Source organism: Salmo salar, chromosome 14 (genome assembly GCF_965601325.2).
Source record: "Salmo salar chromosome 14, fSalSal1, whole genome shotgun sequence".
In the NCBI taxonomy this organism is placed as follows: Eukaryota; Metazoa; Chordata; class Actinopteri; order Salmoniformes; family Salmonidae; genus Salmo; species Salmo salar.
Genome location: NC_138304.1, coordinates 39,602,515 through 39,621,066, shown reverse-complemented (window position 1 = coordinate 39,621,066; position 18,552 = coordinate 39,602,515). Strand labels below are relative to the sequence as shown.

The window sequence follows — 18,552 nt, the reverse complement described above, 5'->3', positions numbered from 1 at the left end:
TCCGGGAGATGATGTGGAAACCGGCCACTAGGGGCAACAGTGAGCACTGTTACCTTCAAGTAGGGTTAGGGGTCAGGGTAAGGTTAGAGGATAAGGTCAGGGTTATGTCTGGGTCAGGTATTAGAGGTAGGGTTAGGGTGAGGGGTCAGAGGTTAGGCTTAGGCAGATTAGCATAGTCCGCATGGGCCCTTCCTCTCTCAATCATGCTCAAATGAATTAACCACAGTGACCTCTGCTGGAAGCAAAACGACAATGATAAAATGTAGAATTTTGATTAGGGTCACATCAAGGTACGTTACTTTTTTACTTTTATTTTCAGCTCATGATTCATATATTGTATTTATCACGTGTTATTTATTACGTGGTATTTATTTATTACATGTTATTTATTTATTATGTGTTATTTATTATGTGTTATTTATTTATTACATATTATTTATTTATTATGTGTTATTTATTACGTGTTATTTATTTATTACGTGTTATTTATTTATTATGTGTTATTTATTTATTACGTATTATTTATTTATTATGTGTTATTTATTTATCACGTGTTATTTATTACGTGTTATTTATTATGTGTTATTTATTACGTGTTATTTATTTATTACGTGTTATTTATTTATTACGTGTTATTTATTTATTGTGTGCTATGTATTTATCAAAAGCTTTTCCATTTATTATACGCTTGTGTTGAGATTTCTGTCCTCATCTTCTCATCTCCATCCACCTTTCTTCACTTTGCTATTCCTCATTCTCCTCTCATTTATTCTTCTCCTTTTCCCTCCCTCCCTCCCTCCCTCCCTCCCTCCCTCCCTCCCTCCCTCCCTCCCTCCCTCCCTCCCTCCCTCCCCCCAGGTATGGTGAGAGTAGAGCATAAGAACAGCACTCTGTTGGAGATGCGTTCGTATAAAGACGGGCCCTATGAGGTGGGCGATGAGAACCAGTTAAACCCAGACCTGGTCCCTGTGCCCAGTAACAGCTACCTGGGTAGGTACCCCTGCTTTCTTTCATCCCTCATGCCTCTCTCGCTCCCTCCTCGATGTGTGCTCTTCATGACCAGTGTGTCCAGCTCCAGCGTGAACCGTTTCTGTACAAGTCACTTCCTCCCCAGGTTGCTATGGAGACTGATGTGACAGCCAATAGCTACTTAGAATTGTAAGATTACCTGCGTGATTACATCATGCTCTCCAGAGCTAATAATATCACTCCGTGCCCTAGTCATCATCATGCACAGTGGAACACTGTGCTCGTCATGAGCATCGACCTGAGCTAGATGTGGTGCAGATGATCAGAGCTATAACTCACATCCACTTCCAACCAACTGGGCTTGAATAGATCTATATGATGGAGAAATCAGTGAATCTGTACAGCGCCTAGCTTTGGTCAATCCGAATGCAACATATTGGTGTCATCAGTCGTATTGGGAATGGGTTGGTGTGATGCCAAGTCCAGGTGCTGTTTGTTAGTGTTTCTGTTTGGTTTGGTCCCTTCTTGTTGTGTCATGCATGGTCAGCACAACATTATTTTGAACGTTATCTTTTATTGCTTGTCCATCTACATCTACAGCCACAGTTAGTCACTGGCTGCGTTTACACAGGCAGCACAATTCTGATCTTTTCTTCATAAATTCATCTTTTGACCAATCAGATCAGCTCTGAAAAAGAGCTGATGTGACAAGTTCTGATGTGAAAGACAAACTAGTGGGAAAAAGATCCGAATCGGGCTGCCTGTGTAAACTCAGCCAGTGTTCCATCCATATCTGTGACCGTGCAGTGCATCAAACATTTAGTAAAGCATCATCTCACCTGAAACATGTCTGTATTTATGTGGACATAGATTGACTGACGGATTGATTGATTGGTGAATTATCTCTCTCCTATCAGGCTTTTCTCTGGACTCAGGGAAGGCCATCACTAAGAAGGGTCAGCTGACAGTGGTTGCAGGGGCTCCGAGAGCCCATCACAGCGGAGAGGTGGTGTTGCTAAAGAAGGAGTCCGATGAGTCCTCCATGCTGTCACCAGAGTACATCCTGGAAGGGGAGGGGTTAGCCTCATCGTTCGGCTACGACCTCGCTGTGGTGGATCTCACCGGAGACGGGTATGAGAAGACAAGACCATGATACTATTTCCAGGGCCGAGGCTTAGGGGGCCTAGTCCGCTCTACTGTACCTCCTTGCCTGTCCAAATAACATATTGAATATTGATCATTTATTTGACCGAGACTCTCGCCGACAGAAAGAAACTTCAATCTCAGATAAAGCATCCGAGCGAGCGAAACAGAGCCCCTCTGTCTCAGTATGTGTAGAAGAGTATGGCATGTCATACTTTTTCTGACCAGACAGATTCAGATACATGGGCTACATATAGTAAGACAGAGGGACGCTGTTTTGCTCACTAGGATGCTTTCTCCGGTGAGAGAGTTTCAGCAGAGAGGAAGAGGTGAAGTGAGAGGGCTCACTCTTGCCAAAATCTGTCCAGAATAAGCCCAATGCGTTTCTGTGGGCATAATATGCAGACCTAGGTTTGGCGCCTGCCTTCCCGCCTTTGGGACAACAACTCCCATTGTTACGGCGGAAACATGAGCATCTTGTTATTATATACAGATCTTTGGTTTCAGACTCTTGCGAATTTAAAAGGAAAGTTGGCAGGGTACACAGTGCACTGTTAGGTTAATGACTTCCCCTTAACCTGTTGGGGATCTAATCCCAGTATTGGGATTTATTGTCAAGAGACCATGGCGGGAAATTCAAAACTGCAAGAATCTAATAATTTCAATTTCTCAAACAATCAACTATTTTTCACCATTTGAAAGATAAACATCTACTAAATCCAACCACATTGTCCGATTTCAAAGAGGCTTTACGGCGAAAGCATAAAGTTAGGTTATGTTAGGAGAGTACATTGAAAATAGCTGTGTGTAATGTTTTGTCAATTCAAAGACAGGCGTCACCAAAAGCAGATAACCAGCAAAAATTATGCACTAACCTTTGACAATCTTCCTCAGATGACACTCCTATGACATTATGTTATACAATACATGCATTTGTTGTTCCATCAAGTTCATATTTATATCCAAAAACAGCATTTTACAGTAGCGGTGAAATTCAGAATTTCTTTCCCCTCAAATGCTTCCGGTGAATCAACGTTACAATTTACAAAATTACTATTCGAAAACATTGGTAAATTATAATATTGTCATTCAAAGAATTATAGTTTAACATTTCGTAAATGCTACTGCATTGCCAGATTTCAAAATAACTTTACTGGGAAATCACACTTTGCAATAAACGTGGTGCTAAGCTAAGAACAATAGGCTAGGCTATACAGGTTAGCACCATCTTGTAACCAATAATACTATTGTTAATAATCCCTTACCTTTGATTATCTTCATCCATTGGCACTTCCAGGAATCCCAGGTCCACAACAAATGTGGTTTCTTTCGACAAAGTTCATAATTTATGTCCAAATAACTCCAAGTTGTTCCATGTCGTTAGCGCTTCGGTAGGCTACTCAAAAGTAGGGCGGGGGGGGGAAGTCACGACGAAAAGTAAAAAAAATAATCTATTTAAGTTCGTTCAAACATGTCAAACGTTGTTTAGCATCAATCTTTAGGACCATTTTTAACGTGAAACATCAGTAATGTTTCAACCCGACCTCTCCTGTGTCTTGAAAAACGTTTTTGAAAAATGTCTCGCCTCACATGAACTCACATGAATGCGCAGGTGCGCGCAATAATGAAGTGAAGACATCCCAGGGACGTCAACTTCTCTTCCTTGTCATCCGGTCTCTGTTCATCATAGACGCTTCAAACAACTTTATAAAGATCGTTGACATCTAGTGGAAGCCGTAGGAAGTGCGAAATTAATCCTTTGTCACTGTCTGATCTATTAGCAATGACTTGAAAAATAGTACAGCCACAAAATTCTCATTTCCTGGTTGTAATTTTCTCAGGTTTTTGCCTGCCAAATGAGTTTTGTTATACTTACAGACACCATTGAAACAGTTTTAGAAAATTCAGAGTGTTTTCTATCCAACTCTGTTAATAATATGCATATCCTAGCTTCTGAGTTGGTGTAGGAGGCAGTTAAAAATCGGCACATATTTTTTTTTAATTCTCAATACTGCCCCCTATCCCCAACAGATTTATATAATTACTACGGTCTAAGTAAAAACATTCAAAATACTTCACCAGAGAGCATGACTTAGCCACAGAGGCTAAGCCACAGAGGCTTGTTTTTAAAAATAGCTGTGGATTGTTTGTGTAAGGCAATTCTTATTTGGGAATCCTGCTATTTGGGCATTGTGAATGGCAATATATCTAGCCGATTGAGTTGCGGCTGTCAGTGAAAATCATCTCAAATCTGTCTTAGATAATGTGTCTTGAGTATAATCAAAACATTTGCTACGAGGAGGAGAAGGGTGTGTGGCAACGATATGGCGAGTCTCTCTCCAGAATTCACTCAGCGGTCTCCCGCCAATTCTTGAGCATTCATTGTTTCATTATGTGAATTATTTTCCCTTTGATTGTTTATTTCTTATAAATTCCCCATGACATATGTCACCAGTACGCCTATTAAATGTACCGTTAATTCCCCCATCATTTGGTTACATGAATTTCTGTTAATGCATATATTAATTACAGTCATTTACTGTTTTCATTCTCAGAGAGGAAACGTAGGATAGTGCCCATTTGGCAATGTCTGATTTCTGATTTGGCTGGTATTGCGGTAATACGGTCACCGCAACAGCCCTAGGTCAGCACATGCTCGGAGTACACGTCCTGGTAATCCATCTGGCCCTGCGGCCTTGTGAATGTTAACCTGTTTAAATGTCTTACTTACATCGGCTACGGAGAAATGATCACACAGTCGTTCGGAACAGCTGGTGCTCTCATGCATGCTTCAGGGTTGCTTGCCTCGAGTCGCGGATAGAAGTCATTTAGCTTGTCTTGTATGCTCGTGTCACTGGGCAGCTCGCAGCTGGGCTTCCCTTTGTACATAAAAACATAAAACAGTAAATTACCCACCACCCTAATGTGTGAACAATAAAAAATCACCAGGGCTCTGTCTCACTTGAGAGCCGATGGAGCGGACACAGTACTGATTGATGGTCCTGTGAAATTTCTGTTAACTTCTATGGGCTAGGTGGGATGGTCGGGACACACTATTCAACAGCCAGTGAAATAACGTGGCGCGAAATACAAAACAGCAAAAATCTCATAATTTCATTTTCTCAAACAATCAACTATTTTACACCATTTAAAAGATAAACTTCTTGTTAATCTAACCACATTGTCCGATTTCAAAAAGGCTTTACGGCAAAAGCATAAAATTAGATTATGTTAGGACATAAACTTCACAAGAAAAACCACACAGCCATTTTCCAAGCAAGGACATGCATCACAAAAAAAAAAAATACAGCTAAAATATTCACTAACCTTTGATGATCTTCATCAGATGGCACTCATAGGACTTCATGTTACACAATACATGTATGTTTTGCTCGATAAAGTTCATATTTATATCCAAAAACCCCATTTTACATTGGCGTGTGATGTTCAGAAAATGTATTCCCACCAAAACTTCCGGTGAATGTGCACATCAATTAACAAAAATACTCATCATAAACGTTGATAAAATTTACAACATTTATTGAAAGAATTATAAATATACTTCTCCTTAATGCAACTGCTGTGTCAGATTTTAAAATAGCTTTACGGAGAAAGCACATTTTTCAATATTCTGAGTACATAGCTCAACCATCAAAGCAAGCTATACAGATACCCGCCAAGTTCTGGGGTCAACTAAACTCAGAATTAGTATTATAAATATTCTCTTACCTTTGCTGATCTTCGTCAGAATGCACTACCAGGACTCTTACTTCCACAAGAAATGGTCTTTTTGTTCGAAATACTCCATATTTATGTCCAAATAGCTCCGTTTTGTTCGTGCGTTCAGATCACTATCCAAAGGCATAACACGCGAGCGTAAATCCAGACACGAAAAGTCAAATAGTTCCATTACCGTTCGTAGAAACATGTCAAACGTTATTTACAATCAATCCTTAGGGTCTTTTTTAACATAAAACGTCGATAATATTCTAACCAGACAATAGCGTATTCATTCAAGAAGAAAAAGAAGGAGGGGCGTGCTGGCGGGCTCGCTCGTCACCAAGTCCTTTGTCCTCAGGCAGTCCACTCATTGACTGAGCTGCTATTTTCTGCCCAGTAACAGGAGAAGGATGAAACACGTTTCTAAAGGCTGTTGACAGCCAATGGAAGCCTTAGGAAGTGCAACGTGACCCCACAGACACTGTAGTTTTGATAGGGATTCAAAAGAAGAACTACAATTCTCAGATTTCACACTTCCTGGTTGGATTTTTCTCAGGTTTTTGCCTGCCATATGTGTTCTGTGATACTCACAGACATCATTCAAACAGTTTTAGAAACTTATGAGTGTTTTCTATCCAAATCCACTAATACTATGCAAATATTTGACTCTGGGCCCAAGTATTAGGCAGTTCACTCTAGGCACGCTTTTCATCTGAAAATGAAAATACTGCCCCCTATACCTTAAAAAGTGAATGCATATATTAATTACAGTCGTTTACTGTTTTCATTCTCGGAGAGGAAATGTAGCATAGTGCCCATTTGGCAATGTCTGATTTCTGATTTGGCTGGTATGGCGGTAATATGGTCACCGCAACAGCCCTAGGTCAGCGCATGCTCAGAGTACACGTCCTGGTAATTCATCTGGCCCTGCGGCCTTGTGAATGTTAACCTGTTTAAATGTCTTACTTACATCGGCTACGGAGAGCATGATCACACAGTCGTCCGGAACAGCTGGTGCTCTCATGCATGCTTCAGGGTTGCTTGCCTCGAAGCACGGATAGAAGTAATTTAGCTTGTCTTGTATGCTCGTGTCACTGGGCAGCTCGCGGCTGGGCTTCCCTTTGTACATAAAAACATAAAACATAAAAACATGCAACAAAACCAAAAACACAGTAAATTGCCCACCACCCTAATGTGTGAATAATAAAAAATCACCAGGGCTCTGTCTCACTTGAGAGCCGACGGTGCGGACACAGTACTGATCGATGGTCCTGTGAAAGTAAATCATCATGTACCTGAGAAACGGGAAACATAGGAATAGACACCATCCATGGTACCATGGACAGGATGGTGATATACAACCACATCGAAGGGTTATAAAGGCTATTGTATGTCTCACTAGTTTGCACAGACGCTCCTGAAAACGGGACAGAGACATAGACATAATTGCGAGTATCAACTCTTGAAAAAAAAGCTCAAAAAATGAAGCTTGTAAGTAGTAGGAAGCGAAGTAGCAGAATGTTCATCTCTTCTGGGTTTACACCACAAGGGATACTGGAAAATATGTGAGGTAGACACATGGGCTGGACTTCGGTTGGCAAAACTCACTGTTTGCGTATTGCCTGTAGACCCATATAGGTGGATGCAGTGGATTGAGATGCAGTCAAAGCAAAACAAAACAGATATCTCTAGCTTAAACTGACGGATTTTGATGGGGATTTTTTTATTATGTTACTTAGATTGACGCACCGGTGTGTCAATAGACTCTAAGAGGATTGATAGGCCTACTGCTGCATTGGCCTATACTGTAGGCTATCTCTGAGTTTTATGCGCTCATTTCTTGAGCTGTCAATGAACCACCATGTATCAATGTGTCCATATGGCAGACTCTGGTGCTTTCGGCCTTAGCTTAATTTTTACTTTTCGACTCTTTATCATTTTACTTCAGATTTTTATGATTAACCACATGACAATGAGTTTGAGAAAAAAAACGTTATTATTGAAATTAAACTGTTCCACGAAAATGTGCATATAAAAATAATCATCACTGTCACTCAGATCGGTGGAAATGGTAGAAGAAATTGTAAGCTTCCCCAAACTTGAAACGTGAGCTGCCTATGGTCTTTACTATTACACCCATAAAACAGTTGCACATAGGAGGTCCCGGGAAAAAACATGGCCGCCTATGGAAATTTCTCTCTTCTCAAATTTTTCTCCCTTCATCAATAAGGCAAATCTATACACTACACTTCCCCTGTCCATCTATCCATCAAAGACAGAATATCATGGTCAGTTTCTCTCTCTCCACAGTGGAGAGTATCATGGCTTCTCTCTCTCCACAGTGGAGGGTATCATGGCTTCTCTCTCTCCACAGTGGAGAGTATCATGGCTTCTCTCTCTCCACAGTGGAGGGTATCATGGCTTTCTCTCCAGTGAGGGATATCATGGCTTCTTTCTCTCCACAGTGAGGGATAACATGGCTTCTCTCTCTCCACGGTGGAGGGTGTCATGGCTTCTCTCTCTCCACACTGAGATATATCATGGCTTCTCTCTCTCCAGTGAGGGATATCATGGCTTCTCTCTCTCCACAGTGAGGGATATTATGGCTTGAGCCTCTCAGATGATCTTTGAGATGAGACAATTAGTTCCTTGTTGAGACGATATCTTTCTCCGTTTCTCTGAGTCATCTCCCTCCCTCTCTCTCTCTCTCTCTCTCTCTTGCTCTAGGTGGCAGGATATCGTGGTGGGAGCCCCTCAGTTCTTTGAGAAGGATGGAAAGGTGGGCGGAGCTATTTATGTTTATATTAACAAGGGCGGAGTCTGGAGTAAGCTCACGCCCACCAGGATAGACGGACCTCAGGACTCCATGTTCGGACTGGCTGTAGAAAACCTGGGAGATCTCAACCTGGACGGTTATCAGGGTGAGGGGGTATGCATAGGGGTGGGAGGTAGGGTTTCTGGGGGTGGTGCAGCACCCCCTGATAAATTGAAATAATTTTGGCAAAATGATTTCAATCTGAACAGACATAAATCAAATAATACAAAATACTACACCAAAGAGCATAATTTCAAACAAATAGCTGTGGATTAAGTTTTATCACAAGCACTTACAGTCTGGAAGGCCACAAATTGGGCATCAGACAGGTCAAATATAAAACAGCTTGTTGCTTTGTGGCCATAGATATAATCCATAGTAGGATTTTGGAACCTCTTACCCTGGCACTTTTACTGTTAACCTCCCTGGGCAAGGTGGGACGTTTGCGTCCCACCTAGTCAACAGCCAGTGGAATCGCGTGGCGCGAAATACAAATACCTCAAAAATGCTATAACTTCAATTTCTCAAACATATGACTATTTTACACCATTTTAAAGACAAGGCTCTCGTTAATCTAACCACATTGTCCGATTTCAAAAAGGCTTTACAGCGAAAGCAAAACATTAGATTATGTCAGGAGAGTACCCAGCCAAAAATAATCACACAGCCATTTTCAAAGCAAGCATATATGTCACAAAAACCAAAACCACAGCTAAATGCAGCACTAACCTTTGATGATCTTCATCAGATGACACTCCTAGGACATTATGTTATACAATACATGCATGTTTTGTTCAATCAAGTTCATATTTATATCAAAAACCAGCTTTTTACATTAGCATGTGATGTTCAGAACTAGCATACCCACCGCAAACTTCCGGTGAATCAAAATATTCCATTATCGTACTTCGAAGCATGTCAAACGCTGTTTAAAATAAATTTTTATGCTATTTTTCTCGTAAAATAGCGATAATATTCCAACCAGGCGACGTTGTATTCATTCAAAGATTGAAAGAAAAAAATTGAGAATTCACATGAATGTGCATCTCCAGTGTCACTGTTCTCAGCCTGACCACTCACAAAATCTCCTGCTGTTTTTCGCCCAGAGACAGGAGACACGTCATTCCACTTTCTGGCGCCTTCTGAGAGCCAATGGAAGCCTTAGAAAATGTCACGTTACAGCAGAGATGCTGTATTTTTGATAGAGATGCCACAGAAGGAGAACAAATTGTCAGACAGGGCACTTCCAGTATGGAATCTTCTCAGGTTTTGGCCTGCCATATGAGTTCTGTTATACTCACAGACACCATTCAAACAGTTGTAGAAACTTTAGAGTGTTTTCTATCCAAATCTACTAATTATATGCATTTTCTCTTTTCCGGGCAAGAGTAGTAACCAGTTTAAATCGGGTACGTTTTTTATCCGGCCGTGCAAATACTGCCCCCTATCCCCAACAGGTTAAACTCACGGGTACACTAACATTGGATGTAGTCCTGACTTCAATGGGAACTGCCATCTATGTATTATATTTCTATGGTTGGGTGCGGCTGTCAGTTTGCCTTTCACAAATTTCAAAATACAATCGTGAGAAAAACATGGGCCTACCGTTTTGAAAGCAAATGCCTACTGCTGAAAAGAGAAGACTAATATTTCTGTAGAAGCTAACAATTTTTTTCTCAACAACTTTTGAGCAATTCTGAGTGAACAGCAGCTTATCTTGAGATATTGGCACAAGTGCATCGGCTATCACTGGTGAGTAGCCTATGCTGACTTCATCTTCATCATTTGGTGAGTCAGTGTCACTGGAAAGTTTGTTTTGTAGCCTACTGTAGCCTATACTATATACACTATACACTATATATGTCACGCCCTGACCATAGAGAGCCCTCGGGGTTCTCTATGGTGTAGTAGGTCAGAGTGTGACTAGGGTTTTTTTTCTAGTTATATTAGTTCTATGTTGGTGTGTGAGTATGTTTCCCAATTGGAGGCAGCTGAATATTGTTGCCTCTAATTGGAGATCATACTTAGGGTGTCCCTTTTCCCACCTGCGTTGTGGGGTATTGTTTTGTGTGAGTGCCTTTGTGCGCTACGTTTTGCGCGATCGTTATATCTTTGTTGTTTTTTTTTAGAAGTTTCACGAGCAATAAAATGTGGAACTCTACTCACGCTACGCCTTGGTCCAGTTATTTAAGCGACGGTCGTGACAATATATCAGGGTTTCTGTTAGGAACATTTGGCACCGGACAAATGACTGGGAAGATTTTCATTTATCAGACATTTGAGAAATGTACCTGTCATCCATATGTGTTGGGTGCATAACCCATTAGGGTGTCCACCCACACAGCCAGCGCCATCAATAAACCAGGGATGTTGGCCAAATGAGCCACATTACATCCTTACAAGCCGCCTAGGACAAATTTTTAAAACACTATTCGTTGTGTTTCGATGTGTAGCATATGCAAACAACACTAACATGCATTTCTTTAGCTTTGCCAGATACAGTAGGCTACTCCGTCTGCTATACAGATATAGGCGTACAGAAGGAGGCAAATTCATTATCTTTTGATCATAATATATTTTTATGAAGATAAGCATTATATTCTTAGATTATGGAAGTAACTCTGGTAGGCCTAAAACATTCTTCCTCACCTTAAATGAGTGTCAATACATTGTTTATAGGGAAAATAAAAGCAGGGTATTATATCTCAGCAAACACAACATTAGTTTACAGTTGGAGCTTAATTTGGCCCAACAAAATGAAACAGAATGAAACAAAACACTTGCGAACTGCTTTAAACATAGACAGGCTAGTGCCTACTTAACCGTACAAATTACAACAATAGGCTAATGATATTTATTTGACAAAAGGCCTACTTATAAACCATCTTAAACTAAATATCGAGCACACAGATATAGGCATACAGAAGAAAGCTAAAGGAGGCTAATTTGTATTTTTTTTTTAAATCAGATAAAAAATAAATTAAAAAAATCTAAGTATTATATTGTTAGATTATAGGAGTAACTCTGGTGGGCCTAAAACATTCTTCCTCACCTCAAGTTCAACTGTCGTAGTGAGTTTCCGTCATAGGCCTGCAGTATAACAGGCTAATATCCACACCAAACCTTCAACAAAGCTTCTAAACTGTATTAACAAGAAAGGGTAGAGCATACCATACCCAAATGACAGAAATAGGCTAATGATGTTTATTTTATAAAAGGCCTACTGACATATCTTAAACTAAATAAGGAGCATACAATTGAAAACTCAGATCGAACATTATTTAGCCAACAAAAATGTCTCAACAGAATGAAACAAAACACGTTTTGAATAGTTAAATAGCTGGTTTAGATTAATGAATAGGCCTACAATAATAACAATGATATACAATAATAATAATGATAAAACTAATTATTATAAATTGCATCCTACCTGAAAAGCGAGTTGCACAGTAGCCTGCATTTGGCCAGTTGTGTGTTAAAAAAGAATAATTTGCTAATGTCTTCAATCATGTATATGAAGTAGAACTGCATGAAATGTGTTTCTAAAAGGCCCTTTTTTTCAGACCCTGATAAAACATGTTCCTCATATGTGGAAATCCTAAAAATGCAGCTATGTGTGTGTGTACATATGTCTGCCTTTGTGTGTGTGTGTACATATGTCTGCCTGTGTGTGTGTGTGCATATGTCTGCCTGTGTGTGTGTGTAGACGGTGTGTAATCCTGACTCTCTCTCTGTCAGACATCGCTGTGGGAGCACCATATGATGACAGTGGGTCAGGGAAGGTGTTTATCTACCACGGCTCAGCTCAGGGCATCAACATCAAACCGGCACAGGTGTTGTCAGGGGTGCCATCGAAGACAAAGTTGTTTGGTTATTCTCTTGCTGGTAACATGGACCTGGACAGGAACTCCTACCCTGACCTGGCCGTAGGATCCCTCTCCGACTCTGTGTTTGTCTACCGGTAACCATGGCAATTAGTCATCTACCCCACAATGTTTCGTTTTAAATACATTCCATTCGTTATACTTTTTTTTTGGGCCACTTTCTTGACCTTTAAACATTTGACACTGTGACTCTGTGATGTTACTCCAGAGCTCGGCCAGTCATCAACATCCAGAAGGTTGTCAAGACAATGCCAAAGGAGATTGATCCAACTAAGAAGAACTGTGGCAACAACATTTGGTAAGTTTGCTGTGTGTGTGCTGTTCATCTGCATATGGAAAAGTATAAACCATTTAAACCATATTCCTAAATACTCATGACTTTGTGTTCCCAGCTTGGAGGTAGAGGCCTGTTTCTCCTACACAGCCAACCCTAAATCCTACAACCCCAAACTGAGTAAGACAACACCTTTTGTGTTGTGATTTCAAAATAAATAATTCAATGGGCTTTTAATGCTTTAGATCAGTATGCAATAGTAACTGTCCCTCTCTTTCTCTACCTTTCTCTCTTCTCACTTCCCCCTCTCTCTCTTTTGCTCTCTCTCTCTCTATTTCTCTGTCTCTCTGTCTCTCCTTCTCTCTTTCTCTCTCGCTCTGTCTCTTTCTCTCTCCCCTTCACAGCGGTGGCGTACTCCTTTGAAGCGGATGCGGAGCGTAGGAAGAAGGGTCTTCCCCCCAGAGTGACCTTCTCCACACGTTCCAGCGAGGACCATGACTACGAGTCCACTGGTGTTCTCACCCTCAGTGCACAGGGCAAGAAGGAGTGTATCACTGCCAAACTCACTCTACAGGTACTGCATCACAACTCTCAAAACTAGTGACTGTTAACATACAGTCTTTCAAAAGCCTTGTAGGTGAAATGTGGAAAAGTCTCCTCCAGCCTTTGTCAGTAGTATGTCATTACCATGCAGTGGTGTAAAGTACTTAAGTAAAATTTCTTTCAAGTACTACCTAAGTAATTTTTTGGGATGGGGGGTATCTGTACTTCACTACATTCCTAAAGAAAATATTGTACTTTTTACTCCATACATTTTCCCTGACACCCAAAAGTACTCGTTACATTTTGACAGGAAAATGGTCTAATTCATACACTTATCAAGAGAACATCCCTGGTCATCCCTACTGCCTCTGATCTGGCGGTCTCACTAAACAGAGAACATCCCTGGTCATCCCTATTGCCTTTGATCTGGCAGACTCACTAAACACAAATGCTTAGTTTATAAATTATGTCTGAGTGTTGGACTGTTCCCCTGCTATCCGTCAATAAAAAAAAAACGAGAAATTATTTATACTTTAACTTACATTTTTGATACTTTAGTACATTTTAGCAATTCCATTTACTTTTGATACTTAAGTATATTTAAAACCAAATACTTTTAGACTTTTACTCAAGTAGTATTTTACTGGGTGACTTTCACTTTTACTTGCGTCATTTTCTATTAAGGTATCTTTACTTTTACTCAAGTATGACAATTTAGTACTTTTTCCTACACTGTTACCATGTATATCTGATCTGTACTCTCTGTGTCTGTCATCAACAGGAGAACATTAAGGACAAGCTTAGGGGAATCCCCATTGAGGTTGCCGTGGAGATACAGAACTCCAAAAGGAAGAGAAGAGCACTCCCAGGGCTCACGCCCATCCTCGACTCCAACCAGCCTATCACGGCCAGTGCTGAGGTATCCAATAACAACCATAACACAGTCTCCTATTAGGCAACTTTGGGTCACCTACTGTATGTGACAGAGATATACAACTGTTGCCTGCTCAAAGCCTGTTCCCTCTGTATTAGTATGAGTTTGTGTGATTGGCATGTTGTTTCCTGTGTGTGTAGGTGAGTTTGTGTGATTGGCATGTTGTTCCCTGTGTGTGTAGGTGAGTTTCCTGAAGGAAGGATGTGGCAGTGATAATTTGTGTCAGAGTAATTTACAGCTTCAGCACCGCTTCTGCTACAGAGAACCCAACAAGGACGTCTTCCAACTACTACCTATGTGAGTAGAACACATTAACCTGTCACCAACCATCACCTGGGTGAATGTAATCAATGCTGACATAGTCTGCTGGTGTCCTTGCAGGGAGAATGGAGTGCCAGTGGTCTCCCTTAGCGACCAGAAGGACATCGCCCTAGAGATCACAGTGACCAATAAGAATGGAGACGATGCTCATGAGGCAGCATTGGTTGCCTCCTTCCCCTCCTCTCTCTCTTACTCCGCCTCCTACTCTGCACCCAAGGCAGTGAGTTTACCTCTCTTTCTCTCTCTCTCTCTCTCTCTCTCTCTCTCTCTCGCACTCTCTCTCTCACTCCGCCTCCCACTCTGCACCCAACTCGATGAGTTACCTCTCTCTCTCTCACTCCGCCTCCCGCTCTGCACCCAACGCAGTGAGTTACCTCTCTCTCTCTCTCTCTCTCACTCTGCCTCCCGCTCTGCACCCAACGCAGTGAGCTACCTCTCTCTCTCTCACTCCGCCTCCCGCTTTGCACCCAATGCAGTGAGTTTACCTCTCTCTCTCTCACTCTGCCTCCCGCTTTGCACCCAACGCAGTGAGTTACCTCTCTCTCTCTCACTCCGCCTCCCGCTTTGCACCCAATGCAGTGAGTTACCTCTCTCTCTCTCACTCCGCCTCCCGCTCTGCACCCAACTCAGTGAGTTACCTCTCTCTCTCTCACTCCGCCTCCCGCTTTGCACCCAATGCAGTGAGTTACCTCTCTCTCTCTCACTCTGCCTCCCGCTTTGCACCCAATGCAGTGAGTTACCTCTCTCTCTCACTCCGCCTCCCGCTTTGCACCCAATGCAGTGAGTTACCTCTCTCTCTCTCTCACTCTGCCTCCCGCTCTGCACCCAACTCAGTGAGTTACCTCTCTCTCTCTCACTCCGCCTCCCGCTCTGCACCCAACGCAGTGAGTTACCGTTCTCTCTCTCCTTTCCCTCTTCCATCTTTTAGACTGGTACTGAATTGTGATTGGCTGTTGTTGTTGTTGATTGCAGGACAGGCAGGTGTCCTGTGTGGCCAATAAGAATGGCTCTCAGGCAGACTGTGAGCTGGGGAACCCCTTCAAGCGAGACTCAGAGGTGAAAGACACCATCAGCTAATCATGATCGCTAGCTAAAGCATCTGAGTGTGTGTGTGCGCTAACATATCACTCTGTATGTTTAGGTGACGTTCTACATCATCCTGAGTACAGCAGGCATCTCTCTGAACACCACAGAGTTGGAGATAGACCTGAAGCTGGAGACGTGAGTAGAGTACACACTCCTCTGTCATGTCTATAATGAAATAGATATGGATTTGACCAACAGTGCTGATTTGATCTCTGACCTTTCAGGACAAGTGACCAGCAGAAGGTGGGCAGGGTCAAGGCCAAGGCCAAAGTGGTGATCGAGCTGCAGCTGTCCCTCACAGGGTAAAAAAATATTATTTGCCAGCTCCTCACTTTAATGTGCTTTTACACGTGAGACCTCCCAGCATCTAAACTTCAGTAAGATGTTGTGTGCGTTTGTGCTCACAGTGTACCTGTTTCCCCAGAGTGGCCAAGCCCTCCCAGGTCTACTTCACTGGAGAGGTCAAAGGTGAGAGCGACATGAAGTCAGAGGGAGACATCGGCAGCCCGATCGAGTATGAGTTCAGGGTAAGGATTATGTATTTTTTTTCTTTTCTTAAACACTATTTAAAAAAAAAACATACATAAACCAAACAGGATTATTCATATTTCATTATAAACTGAACTTTCCTGTCCTTTGATCTGTCTTTTGATTGACAGGTGATCAACCTAGGGAAGCCCCTGAAGACCTATGGCACCGCCTCCCTGATCATCAATTGGCCGAAAGAAACTGTGGAGGGGAAGTGGATCCTGTACCTGGTGAAGATGGACTCCCAAGGTCTGGAACAGATCAAATGCTCTCCAGAGAGAGAGATCAACCCACTCACTGTCAAAGAGGTTAGCAAGCACTGGGGGGTCAAACTCTAACACACAGTCAAACTCTAACACACTACACTAACAGTCCCAATACAGTTAACTCTGTTGTACGGTGCTTACCAATGGGAGGTTTGTTCCAAATTACCATACATCTAAGTTCTGTTACACTGTGTTCAGGAGAGTAGGAGTAGCAGGAGGAGGCGAGCTGTAGGGGAGACAGACAAACCTGAGGGAACCATTGCACTGCTGACTGACAAAAGGAAATACACTACTCTGGTAACACAACTCTCCTTCTCTCCCAGTTGATCAATGTTGTTAGTTGTGTACGAGCTACCCTGTAATATGGTGTGTGTGTGTGTGTGTGTGTTACAGTCGTGTGAGGATGGGGCAAAGTGTGTGGAGATTCACTGCTCCCTACAGGGCCTGGACAGTAATGCAGTCATCCTGCTCAGATCTCGCCTCTGGAACAGCACATTCCTGGAGGTAAGACATACACGCATACGCGCGCGCACACACACACACACCTCTACACACACACCTCTTTGATATTTGACTGCACCTCAATCCCCTGTCCACACTCACGTCCCTATGTGATTCCCAACAGGACTACTCTAAGCTGAACTATCTGGATGTGATAGTGAAAGCCTCTCTCAGAGTGGACGGCACAGCTAAAAACATGGTCCTGAGGAACGCTGAGACACAGGTACTTTATCAGTTTCCCATTTCAACACAAAACATATTTCACTTTCTTTTACTTTCTATTGATGCTTGATTGATGTTGTCTTTCTCAGGTGAGAGTGACGGTGTTCCCGGAGCGTCGTGTGGCTCAGTACGGAGGACTACCATGGTGGATCATCCTGGTGGCCATCTTGTTAGGACTTTTGCTGCTCGGCCTGCTGGTCTTCCTGCTCTGGAAGGTAAGACAGCATGGGGGGAGCACAGAGAAACTGTTTACAGTATATACAGTGCCTCTGGAAAGTATTCAGACCCTTTGACTTTTTCCACATTTTGTTACGCTACAACCTTATTCTAAAATGGATTAAATAAAAAAATCCTCAGCAATGTACACAAAATACCCAATAATGACAAAGTGAAAACAGGTTTAAGAAAGTTTTGCAAATTATAAAAAATTTAAAACAGAAATACCTTATTTACATAAGTATTCAGACCCTTTGTTTTTAAGCCATGGATTTCGAATCCCTTAATATTATTGTTGGATCTAATTTTAACAGCTAACATTTCGAAGGCAATAATAAATAGATATGCCGATAGCGGACAACCTTGCTTTACTCCTCTTGACAGTTTAAAACTTTCTGAGATGTTGCCATTATTTACTATTTTACACCTAGGGTTACTATACATGATTTTAACCCATTTTATAAGAGATTTTCCAAAATTGAAATATTCTAGGCATTTATATACACTGCTCAAAAAAATAAAGGGAACACTTAAACAACACAATGTAAGTCCAAGTCAATCACACTTCTGTGAAATCAAACTGTCCACTTAGGAAGCAACACTGATTGACAATAAATTTCACATGCTGTTGTGCAAATAGAATAGACAACAGGTGGAAATTATAGGCAATTTGCAAGACACCCCCAATAAAGGAGTGGTTCTGCAGGTGGGGACCACAGACCACTTCTCAGTTCCTATGCTTCCTGGCTGATGTTTTGGTCACTTTTGAATGCTGGCGGTGCTTTCACTCTAGTGGTAGCATGAGACGGAGTCTACAACCCACACAAGTGGCTCAGGTAGTGCAGCTCATCCAGGATGGCACATCAATGCGAGCTGTGGCAAGAAGGTTTGCTGTGTCTGTCAGCGTAGTGTCCAGAGCATGGAGGCGCTACCAGGAGACAGGCCAGTACATCAGGAGATGTGGAGGAGGCCGTAGGAGGGCAACAACCCAGCAGCAGGACCGCTACCTCCGCCTTTGTGCAAGGAGGAGCAGGAGAAGCACTGCCAGAGCCCTGCAAAATGACCTCTAGCAGGCCACAAATGTGCATGTGTCTGCTCAAATGGTCAGAAACAGACTCCATGAGGGTGGT

General features: G+C 42.1%; 1 protein-coding gene across 1 annotated transcript in view; it reads left to right on the top strand.

Annotated features, from left to right (window-relative positions):
• Nucleotides 1-18,552, top strand: part of LOC106569499 (integrin alpha-6) — a 36,303-nt gene that overhangs the window by 12,261 nt on the left and 5,490 nt on the right. Inside the window, exons 5-23 of the mRNA XM_045694314.2 lie at nt 859-990; nt 1,887-2,100; nt 8,560-8,753; nt 12,386-12,608; nt 12,740-12,829; nt 12,924-12,985; nt 13,210-13,379; nt 14,130-14,267; nt 14,464-14,579; nt 14,664-14,823; nt 15,576-15,659; nt 15,745-15,824; nt 15,914-15,991; nt 16,114-16,216; nt 16,349-16,525; nt 16,682-16,780; nt 16,877-16,987; nt 17,109-17,207; nt 17,296-17,421. Coding sequence (XP_045550270.2) covers nt 859-990; nt 1,887-2,100; nt 8,560-8,753; nt 12,386-12,608; nt 12,740-12,829; nt 12,924-12,985; nt 13,210-13,379; nt 14,130-14,267; nt 14,464-14,579; nt 14,664-14,823; nt 15,576-15,659; nt 15,745-15,824; nt 15,914-15,991; nt 16,114-16,216; nt 16,349-16,525; nt 16,682-16,780; nt 16,877-16,987; nt 17,109-17,207; nt 17,296-17,421 — 2,456 coding nt within the window. The remainder of the gene's footprint in view (nt 1-858; nt 991-1,886; nt 2,101-8,559; nt 8,754-12,385; nt 12,609-12,739; nt 12,830-12,923; nt 12,986-13,209; nt 13,380-14,129; nt 14,268-14,463; nt 14,580-14,663; nt 14,824-15,575; nt 15,660-15,744; nt 15,825-15,913; nt 15,992-16,113; nt 16,217-16,348; nt 16,526-16,681; nt 16,781-16,876; nt 16,988-17,108; nt 17,208-17,295; nt 17,422-18,552) is intronic.